The 12,024-nt window shown below is 43.4% G+C and overlaps 1 protein-coding gene across 1 annotated transcript in view; it reads left to right on the top strand.

The window, feature by feature from the left end:
- LCP2 (lymphocyte cytosolic protein 2) overlaps nt 1–12,024 on the top strand; it is a 1,189,974-nt gene that overhangs the window by 216,034 nt on the left and 961,916 nt on the right. Inside the window, exon 4 of the mRNA XM_073573677.1 lies at nt 1,979–2,044. Within this exon, the coding sequence (XP_073429778.1) occupies nt 1,979–2,044 (66 nt within the window). The remainder of the gene's footprint in view (nt 1–1,978; nt 2,045–12,024) is intronic.

Raw genomic sequence — 12,024 nt, forward strand, 5'->3', positions numbered from 1 at the left:
GTCTTCACCATAGTGGAGTTTGGAGTCAGACTGTTTGAGGGTGTGCACAGGTGTCTTTTTATACTGATAACAAGTTTAAACAGGTGCCATTACTACAGGTAATGAGTGGAGGAAAGAGGAGACTCTTAAAGAAGAAGTTACAGGTCTGTGAGAGCCAGAAATCTTGATTGCTTGTTTCTGACCAAATACTTATTTTCCACCATAATATGCAAATAAAATGAAAAAAAAACAGACAATGTGATTTTCTGGATTTTTTTTTCTCAGTTAGTCTCCCATAGTTTAGGTCTAGCTATGATGTAAATTACAGACGCCTCTCATCTTTTTAAGTGGTGGAACTTGCACTATTGCTGACTGACTAAATACTTTTTTGCCCCACTGTATATTTAATTTTTTTTACTTTTTGTTCAATATGATATTGTGTCCATATAGATTCCCTGGTGGAACGCTTCTCATGTGTGGCTTGGTTGTGGCTGCATCACATGATGTTTCTTTTCTCTTGTATTCTGTTTTTTTGGATCATGGGTTCTCATCCCCTTTTTTTCGTTTTTTTCGTTCTTCCTTCTTTTTTGTATTTTTTTTCATTAAATTCTCCATTTTAATATCAGCATTTTATATTTTTATCTGTTTTGGGAATATACCACTTGTCTCTCTCATCATGGGTCTATCAGGTGTCATGTCAATGAACTTTGACATTGCTCATAAGGTGAACATGTTGGTGCCGATATTTGAACTGATGTTTGAACTGTTTGTCTATTTAAACACCTGTGAAATTTGTATTGACACTTTCTTGAGGTATTTCCTGATGAAGGAGCTCTGTGAAACTCTGAAACGCGTTAAATAAAAACCACAATTATTAATACATTTGGACCTTCAATGATTCAGCGGCACAGAATAGGACCACGTTCTCCCAATTTTTATATCTAACAGATGGTCCTTTTTGGACCTGTGGATCTGCTGCGGCGAATCTTCTCAATGCTTGATCTCAGCTATGTCTGGTGAGTGCAATCCTAGTGTATTAAACATTTATCTCTCAGATAAGACCCTATTTTTTTCACTATTTCCTTCAACAGCTTTCATAGGATTGGACGCAGTGGAAGACCTGTCGGTTCCTATTATACTATTTCTACTGTTGTGAAATTGATACCACTTTGGTATGGTTTGCCAATAATTTTTGTAAATGTGAACACTCCTGATTGATATTTGTGCCACCTGAGTGTGGCTCACCATGAAAGCAGGTAGAGGTTTTGCTTTTGGTATCAGGGCTCTCAGCAAAGGAGGCCTACACCGATCCCTCACCCACCTCATCTTACTGTGACATTCAATTGAAAGCTGTAAATGCTGTCCCAGACCCCGATACCTCATGCCTCTCTGATTGCTGCTGAGTGCTATGCTACAATATGTACTGTGGCCACTTTCCTGGTGTCTGTCTCTCATTTGATGTGTTTTGGGAGCATTTGGTGCTGTTATAAGGTGTTGTGCATGTGTTTGTTTTTGCTTCCAGTTGACATGAATTGCATTCGGGTAAGCTAGGCGACTATTCGATGAATTAATCAGCGAATATTGCAGATTCGGCGATCATAATCCGAACCAAACATTGAAATAATCACTCATGTAAATCTCTATAATTCCAACTTCGCCCATGCCAAAATGTAGGAGAAATATTGAGGAATCATCCTATAAGAATCTGCAGAGGAATAAATACATGGAAATGATGTTCCAAAATAGTAGGCAAAAAGTGCAAAGAAAACTCAGAGCAACAAGGAATTATATACCAATAAGAAGTTAGATCAACTTGCAGGGGTTATGTACAACTTCGTGTCAACTTCTTGGGTAAATAAAAACACAGCATTCACATATAAAAACACTACTTTAAACCAATTTAAAGTTTGAAATGTAAAACACATAATATCCACTTTAAAACCAATGACGACATTAATGTAAATGTGCACATGCCTAATAATTACGTACTTTCTTTTAGAATGCTAATAAAAATTCAACAAGAAATCAATAAAAAAGAAGAGAAGAAAGGATTTTTCCCATTAAGGTATGATTTTACTTCTTTTTGGGTTCTTACAAAAGTCTAGTTATTTTTCTGAAAGTTAAGAAAAAAACCCTGCTTCTGTAAAATATGATGTACAAATTTTTAACAGTGATTACATTTTTTATAAGAATACCACTGAAAATATAATTTCCCTACAATTATAGTACCCTTTAATTATAATTTATTTTCTATTCCAATTTCCATTTGGTTCAGTGACAGTTTTGTGTCATCAAAAATTGTTTGACAAAATGACAATTATCAATTTGTAAGAAATTTGCAACCTCCAATGTATCTGCACTTCTGATTATGTAAAATGGTCTTTGAAAGAAAAAAATGGCAATATCACATTAACCCCTTAGCGACAGAGCCAGTTTGCAGCTTAATGACCAGGCCAATTTTTACAATTCTGACCACTGTCCCTTTATGAGGTTATAACTCTGGAACGCTTTAATGGATCCCACTGATTCTGAGACTGTTTTTTTGTGACATATTGTACTTCATGTTAGTGGTAAAATTTCTTCGATAAGTCTTGTGTTTATTTATGAAAAAAACGGAAATATGGCGAAAATTTTGAAAATTTTGCAATTTTAAAGCTTTAAATTTTTATGCCCTTAAATCAGAGAGATGTGTCACAAAAATTTCTTAATAAATAACATTTCCCACATGTCTACTTTACATCAGCACAATTTTGGAAGCAACATTTTTTTTTGTTATGAAGTTATAAGGGTTAAAAGTTGACCAGCGATTTCTCATTTTTACAACAAAATTTACAAAACCATTTTTTTTAGGGACCATATCATATTTAAAGTCATTTTTAGGGGTGTACATGACAGAAAATACCCAAAAGTGGCACCATTCTAAAAACTAGACCCCTCAAGGTGCTCAAATCCACATTCAAGAAGTTTATTAACCCTTTAAGTGCTTCACAGGAGCTAAAGCAATGTGGAAGGAAAAAATTAACATTCAACTTTTTTTGCAAAACATTTACTTCAGAACCAATTTTTTTTATTTTCGCAAGTGTTAAAAGAGAAAATCAACCACAAAATTTGTTGTACAATTTCTCCTGAATACGCCGATACCCCATATGTGGGGGTAAACCACTTTTTCAGCACACGGCAGAGCTCGCAAGGGATGGAGCGCCGTTTGACTTTTTCAACACAGAATTGACTGGAATTGAGATCGGATGCCATGTTGCGTTCGGAGAGCCCTTAATGTGCCTAAACAGTGGAAACCTCCAACAAGTGACCCCATTTTGGAAACTAGACCCCTTATGGAACTTATCTAGATGTGTGGTGAGCACTTTGAACCTTCAAGTGCTTCACAGACGTTTATAACGTAGAGCCGTGAAAATAAGAAATACATTTTTTTTCCACAAAAATGATCTTTTCGCCCCCAAATTTTTATTTTTACAAGGGTAACAGGAGAAATCATACCACCACAGTTATTGTGCAATTTGTCCTGAGTATGCCGATACCCCATATGTGGGGGGAACCACTGTTTGGGTGCATGGGAGAGCTCGGAAGGGAAGGAGTGCCATTTTGAAATGCAGACTTTGATGGAATGGTCTGTGGGCATCATGTTGCACTTGCAGAGCCCCTGATGGGCCTAAACAGTGGAAACCCCCCACAATTGACCCCATTTTGGAAATTAGACCCCCTAAGGAACTTATCTAGATGTGTGGTGAGCACTTTGAACCCCCAAGCGCTTCACAGAAGTTTATAAACTCAGAGCCATGAAAATAAAAAGTCTTTCTTATTTCCACAAAAGTGATTTTTTAAGACCTCAATTTTTAGACCCCCAAAGTTGGTAAATAGTGGAAACCCCTCAATTCTTGCTCCAATACTAACCCCAACACACCCCTAACCCTAATCCCAACCTAACCCTAATCCCAACCCTAATCCCTAATCCTAATTCTAACCCTAATCCTAACCCTAATCTGAGCCCTAACCCTAGCCCTAGCCCTAACCCTAACCCTAGCCCTAACCCTAGCCCTAACCCTAGCCCATCCCAAACCCTAGACCTAACCCTAGCCCAACCCTAACCCTAGCCCAACCCTAACCCTAGCCCAACCCTAACCCTAATGAAAAACTGAAAAAAAATATATTTTCTTTATTTTATTATGCTTGCCTATATAAGGGAGTGATAAATGGGGGGGTTATGTACTTTTTTTTTATTTTGATCACTATGATCGTTTATCATAGTGATCAAAATAATGAATGGAATCTGCCAGCTGGAGCCAGCAGATTCCCGGCGGGCGCACTGCGCATGCGCCCGCCATTTTCAAGATGGCGGCGCCCATCGGAGGACGCCGGCAGGAGGTGGGACCACCGGGAGGGGACGGAGGACCACGGAGAGGTACCAGGGGGGTATCGGGGACCCTATTTCTCTCTCCTCTGATGTGCGATCACATCAGAGGAAAGAGAAATTTAATGCATAATCACGGCTTTTTTTTGCGGTTGCCGTTATAGGGTTAATAACGGCGATCACAAAAGCGGGGTCGGTAAAAACTGACCGATTCATGTTCTCTGGGGTCTCGGCTACCCCTGAAAATCCGACACTAGGGGACGCTATGTACTTTCTCCACAGCGCCATGAATTAACGGCGCTGTGGTTTTAGTACCCTTAACTACCGCCGTTAAAAGGCGTATCGGCGGTCGTTAAGGGGTTAATTGACAAACTTTCCGTGCTGATGATTTACTAAAATATGTCATATTTAGAAATTCAGATTATTTTTATATATATATAAAAATGAGTGGAAGTGTGTATGTATCAAGCCATGCCCACTACACATAGCCACACTCACTCCGCACGCAAAACCCCATAAAATAAATATATACATATATATAATAAATATCATCTAGTATATCTATTTCATAGGCACATCTTCCTGACCACAACCGGGTACACTGCCTGTGTTGCCCATAGGAACCAATCACTACACTGTGTTCCAAATTATTATGCAAAAAATATTTCCTCATATTTTCTCTAAATTACCTATATGAATTGCAGTCATTGTTTTTTTCCAGTCATCTACTATTCTAGTATAATTGCATTGTTTTTGAACAAACTGCCTATGAAAACAGTATATTTTTAAAAATAATAGACACTCAAAATGCATGTTCCAAATTATTATGCACAGCAGAGTTTTCAACCTTTTTATTTTGAACAAAAAATGGTCAATTGTGAAATTCTAAGCATTATCAGCTTATTACAAAATGAAATCAAACTGTTTTCAAGTCAAAACTTTATTCTAGGTGATGTTACATTTGCACATAGGACCCCTTGTTCGAAAGAAGCTTCTGAACTCTCTCGTCCATTGAATTTGTCAGTTTTTGGATGGTTTGTGCTTCAATTGTTTTGCATGTGGACAGAATACCCTCCCAGAGCTGTTGCTTAGATGTGAACTGCCTCCCGCCATCATAGACAATCCTTTTGATGATGCTACAGAGGTTCTCAATGGGGTTGAGGTCAGGGGAAGATGGTGGCCACACCATAAGTTTGTCCTCTTTTATGCCCATAGCAGTCAGAGATGCAGATGTGTTATTTGCAGCATGAGATGGTGCATTATCATGCATGAAAATGATCTGGCTGCGGAAAGCACGGTTCTTCCTCTTGAACCATGGCAGGAAGTGCTGTTTTAGAAACTCCACATAGATTATGGAGTTCATCTTTACCCCTTCAGGGATCCTAAAGGGGCCGACAATCTCTCTCCCCATGATTCCAGCCCAAAACATTACTCCACCTCCTCCTTGTTGGCGCCTTAGCCGTGTTTTCATGGGGTGTCCATCAACCAGCCATCCTCCACTCCATCCATCTGGACCATCGAGAGTTGCACGGCACTCATCGGTGAACAAAACAGTTTGGAAGTCAGTCTTCATGTATCGTTTGGCCCACTGAAGCCGTTTCTGCTTGTGTGCAGGATAGAGGTGGTCGACAGGATGGCTTACGCACAGCTGCAAACCTCTGAAAGACCCTGCATCTTGTTGTTCGGGGGACGTTGGAGGCACCAGCAGCTTCAAAAACTTGTCTGCTGCTATGACAAGGCATTTTTGCAGCTGCTCTTTTAACCTGACGCAATTGCCTGTTGGAAAGTGTCCTCAATTTTTCCTTATCAGCACGCACACGTGTGTGCTGGGAATCAGCTACATATTTCTTGATTGTGCGATGATCACGATGAAGTGTCTTGGCAATGTTGATTGTAGTCATGCCTTAACCTAAATACTCCACAATTTGTTGCTTCTCAGCAGCCGACACATCCTTTTTCTTTCCCTTTTTGGCAAAAAATGTAGGCTGCTTAATAATGTGGAACAGCCTTCTTAAGTAGTCTTGCCTTTATTTGGACACACCTGCCAAACTCATTTGCACAGGTATTTGCAATTGCTTTCAGTGATATAAAGAGCCCTGACACACATTACCATCAATGAGTTTAAATGACAAACAAAAAAATTCTAACCTTATCACTCCTAAACTCTTTTTGCATAATAATTTGGAACACAGTTTAAGCATCTTTCATTTCACCAGAGCTGTTTAAAAGATGAAAGCTGAACTGTGATTCGTTGCTATGAGTAACAGTTTTCCTTGTGGACAGTTACTAACTGAGGCCTATTATTCTTATAATTTCTATGGTGTGTCTATCATCCTTCTGTAAAGCTGGAAATAACACAATGTATTACCATGCTGACACAGACCACCCTCTGACACAGACTACAGGGGGAGCCCAGAATCAGAAACTTCTGTTTTTCTGGCATGAAGCATCCTCATTAACTTTAATATTCAAATCCAGATTAAAAAAAGAAACACAAGATGGATTTCTACAAACCAGGTATCATTTTAATTGGTTTAACAACGCCAACCTGACAATGTTGGCTCTGACGGGTTGATGTTGGATATTAGTGGTAGTAGTCTGGTGGCTCTAGCTGACGGGATGATGTGGGAGTTTAGGGGTAGTACTCCAGTGGCTCTAGCTGACGGGATAATGTGGGATATTAGTGGTAGTAGTCCAGTGGCTCTGACTGATGGGATGATGTGGGATATTAGGGGTAGTAGTCTGGTGGCTCCGACGGGTTGATGTCAGATATTAGGGGTAGAGTTGAGCGAAACGGGTCGAAAAATTTCAAAACTCGACAACTTTTGGCAAAGTCAGGTTTCATGAAACGAAACCCGACCCTAGGATGAGGTCGGCCACGAGGTCGGCGACTTAAGCGCCAAAGTCGCGTTTCAAAAGTTTGTTTTGCGCTCTTTTTCAGCCAATCAGGATCCACGGACACTGTGGGCAACGTGATGACATAGGCAGGGGTCACCACCATCTTTCAGAAGGGCATGCAAGTGATTGGCTTGCTTTGGTGGGCGTCACAGGGGGTATAAAAGGGCGTGCACGCCGACCGCCATGTTACTCATGCTGATCTCAGAATAGGGATAGCTGCTGCTGATGATTTTGTAGGGAGAGAGTTAGGCAGGGAAGAAGACACCAAAAACTGCTTCTGCTGCTAGCGATTTTGCCTGTACAACACACCAGTCACTGTGTGTGCAGTGCAAGTGGAGGCTATATTTTGCTGGATCAGCGTATTTGGTTGTTAGGCTGCCTTCTAAGGCTTCCTGACGGCTGCATTGCTGTTTACCCACTGCTCTGCAAACTGCTTTTTTAAAAGCAATCCCAATTTTTTTTTTGTCCTGGTGAGGTACTGAGCATGCATTTTTTCACACCATACAGCGGTGCACACTCCTCACACAGTACCATGTAATGGCTGTTATCACAGCCACAGTGAAGCTATCTGTGTGTCACTCTGTAAGAATAAGTCGAGGACATGTTCCGTTCTTACAGACCTGCACCTTCTAGTTTTGTCTAGCTTTCAAACAGTTAAATATATTTGCTGTTTGATCACATTCAAAACTATAGAGAGACAGCGTGTGTCAGTCCGTATACTTAAAAAACACGGAGCTTGACAATTTTACGTACACCGGACAGCCGTGTACGTGCACGCTCCTCTCTCAGTACCGTGTAACGGCTGTTATCACGGCCACAGTGAAGCTATCTGTGTGTCGCTCTGTAAGGATAAGTCGAGAATTTGTTCCGTTCTTACAGACCTACACTCTAGGGAGATTCCTATTCTGCCCAATTCTATATACACCTTGTAGTTTGTCATACACTAGCCAATTTCTGCCTGTGACATAGCGCTGTGATATTCAGTGGGCCTCACACAATCCAAAAGTGTCCAGTGTCCACAAGTGTGTGCAGAAATTCAAAATCTCCGTTATCCTCTAGTGACATTTTTCACACCTGTGACATCGAGCCTGTGACATAGCGCTGTGATATTCAGTGGGCCTCACACAATCCAAAAGTGTCCAGTGTCCACAAGTGTGTGCAGAAATGCAAAATCTCCGTTATCCTCTAGTAACATTTTTCACACCTGCGACATCGAGCCTGTGACATAGCGCTGTGATATTCAGTGGGCCTCACACAATCCAAAAGTGTCCAGTGTCCACAAGTGTGTGCAGAAATTCAAAATCTCCGTTATCCTCTAGTGACATTTTTCACACCTGCGACATCGAGCCTGTGACATAGCGCTGTGATATTCAGTGGGCCTCACACAATCCAAAAGTGTCCAGTGTCCACAAGTGTGTGCAGAAATTCAAAATCTCCGTTATCCTCTAGTGACATTTTTCACACCTGCGACATCAAGCCTGTGACATAGCGCTGTGATATTCAGTGGGCCTCACACAATCCAAAAGAGTCCAGTGTCCACAAATGTGTGCAGAAATTCAAAATCTCCCCTGTCCTATAGACACCTTGTACCTTGTTTTACATTACTATATAGTTTGTTGGATTTTGTCTACATTTCTACCAAAAATGAGGAAGGCTGGTGGAAGAGGCCGTGGAATTGGGCGGGGGTTGGCAGCTGGTAATGATGGTGTTGGTGGTGGATCTGATGGTAGTGGCAAAGGCAAAATAGGACCGAATGCAGGAGGTGTTGAGCCTGCGTCATAGTCTGGCTCCACAAGGCCTCGAAGGCTTAGTTTTCTAGGAGTTGGAAAACCGCTTTTAAAGCCAGAGCTTCAGGAAAAAGTTTTGTCTTACATTGCTGACTCAGCCTCCAGCTCTATCGCCTCCTCTTCTGAAGTTGTAAAAAATAAAAGCACTGAGTCGTCATTGGAGGCTCATGTTCATGAACCACACCTTTCCTTGTGTCCTTCACCCCAACCAAGATTGAAGGATGACGCAGGCCATACTACTGATTACTCCATGGAGCTGTTTTCACATACCATGCCTGGATTATCAAGTGAAATGGTGAATTACCCAGGCCAAGATGAATCTGACATGGAGTGCACTGATGCACAGCCACTGATAGATGATTCTGCTGGTACATTCACTCAGAGCACTACATTGTCCTCGCAGTGTACAGAGCCAGATTCTGACCCTGATGAGACTCAGGTGCCCCTTCCCGCACACTATACCACCATACACGGTGACACAGAGGAAGGTGCACATGACATTGAAGAGGAGGTGATGGATGACCCAGTTGTTGACCCAGATTGGCATCCATTGGGGGAAGAGGGTGCTGCTTCCAATAGCTCAGATGAGGAGGAGGAGCATCCACAGCAGACATCGACATCACAACAGGTGTTATCTGGCAGGCCCGGAGCACTCCAAAGACAGGTTCCAAAAATCGAAAGAGTTGCTGCACAGCTTGTCCAGAGGGTCAAAATATCACAGCGTGCTAGGCCGCAAAATGTCTGCCAAAGTAGGAAGAGTGCAGTGTGGCACTTTTTGAACAAAATCCTCATGATCAGGCCAAGGTTATCTGTAAGAAGTGCGCAAAGACCTTTAGCCGAGGGAAAAATCTGAAAAATTTGAATACCAGTTGCATGCTTAGACATTTAACCAGCATGCACTTGCAAGCATGGACACAACACCAAACCTCAAGTACCACATGTGCAACTAATCACAAAGAAGGTAGTCAGCAACGCTACATTGTTTCCCCCGCTGTAAGCCCATCGGTTAGCACAGCAGCAAATGTTGAGGTATCATTGCAAGGCCACAGCAGTCAGGGAATCCCACTGTTATATCAACGAAAGACTGAATCTAGGCCATCAGAAAGAACACCAACTCCATCACCATCATCAACCCTCTCTCAGTCCGCCCTGTCCACCGCTACTTCCACCATATGCAGCTCTCAAGTCCAGCTCACCCTCCCAGACACTATGAGTAGGTCAAGAAAGTACTCAGTCTCTCATCCGCGTACACTGGGTTTGAACGCCCACATTGCCAAACTAATCTCGTTAGAGATGATGCCCTATCGGTTGGTGGAAAGCGCAGCTTTCTGTGAACTCATGGCCTATGCAGTACCACGCTATGACCTACCCAGTCGCCACTTCTTCTCTCGCAAAGCCATCCCAGCCCTCCACCATCATGTGAAAGACCGCATTGTCCATGCACTCAAGCAGTCAGTGAGTGGAAAGGTGCACCTCACAACTGATGCATGGTCCAGTCGGCATGGCCAGGGCCGTTACGTGTCCATCACTGCGCACTGGGTTAATGTGGTGAATGCAGGGTCCACAGGGCACAGCGGTGGTGGGACAGTGCTGCCTAGCCCACGGTATAGGAAACAGTTGGCTGTAGGCGTTCGACCCTCCTCCTCCTCCAGAAGCGAAAGCTCGTCCACAGAGTGCAGTCGTACGAGCACTCCATCTGCAGCTGCCACTGTTGCACACGAGGTGTCCCCCTATCGAGCAGCTAGTGGAAAGCGTCAGCAGGCTGTGTTGCAGATGATGTGTTTGGGCGACAGACACACCGCCGAGGTGCTGGCCGAGTACTTTCAGCGACAAACTGAGTCATGGCTGGGCAGTGTACATCTTGAGGCAGGCAAGGTAGTTAGTGATAGCGGCCGTAATTTTGTGGCAGCCATAGCCCTTTCAAAACTCAGCCACATACCTTGCTTGGCTCACACCTTGAACCTGGTGGTGCAGTGCTTCCTCAATAATTATCCGGCGTTAACAGCCCTGCTCCAGAAGGTGCGAAGACTGTGCGCGCACATCCGCCGGTCGCTTGTACACTCCATTCGTATGCAGAAGCTGCAGCGATTGCTCCACCTTCCCAACCACCGCCTCATTATCGACATTGCAACAAGGTGGAACTCCACCCTGCACATGGTTGAGCGGCTGTGCGAGCAGAGGCAGGCCATAATGCATTTGTGGGAGGATACACGGCCAGGCACTTTGAGAGCAGACATGGAGTTGACGGGTGTGCAGTGGTCGAAGCTGAAAGACCTCTGTAAAGTCCTTCAGTGTTTTGAGGAATGCACACGGCTGGTAAGTGCAGACAACGCCATCCTAAGCATGAGCATCCCACTTATGCGTCTGCTCATGCAAACTTTGACGCACCTTAAGGAGCAGGCGTCGGCAGTCAATGTTGACGAGGAGGAAGAGGTGGAGGGAATCCTTGATGACATTCAGCCATTGTCTGCTCAGGGACCTCTCCTGGATGAGGTGGAGGAAGAAGAGGAGGAGGAGGATGATGATGATGTTGATGATTACTTAGGGGAGGAGGATGCATCTCGTGGGGCAAGTGAAAATGTTGGCGTGGCAAGGTCTGGTACAGGGTTTGTGCGTGACTGGAGGGATGTGGATTTGCCAGAAAGTGCTCCTCCACCCAGCACTCGCAGTGCATCATTGACACCGGGAACATTGGCCCACATGTCAGATTATGCCTTGCAGATCCTAAAAAGGGACCCACGCATTGCCAAAATGATAAACGATGACGACTACTGGTTGGTCAGCATCCTGGATCCACGCTATAAAGGCAAATTACAAAACATCATGCCACAGGAGAACCTTGACCTAATATTGGCTACTAAACAAGCAACTCTGGTTAACCGGTTGGTTGAGGCATTCCCAGCACAGCAGCGGTGATGGTTCTCACACGAGCCGTTCGGGCCGGTGGCAGCTTGGCAGAGGTGTTCGTGGTGCACACAGCAGAAGTGGCGTTGG

Source organism: Dendrobates tinctorius, unplaced genomic scaffold (genome assembly GCF_039654945.1).
Source record: "Dendrobates tinctorius isolate UK_male_01 unplaced genomic scaffold, ASM3965494v1 ptg000036l, whole genome shotgun sequence".
NCBI classification, from domain to species: Eukaryota; Metazoa; Chordata; class Amphibia; order Anura; family Dendrobatidae; genus Dendrobates; species Dendrobates tinctorius.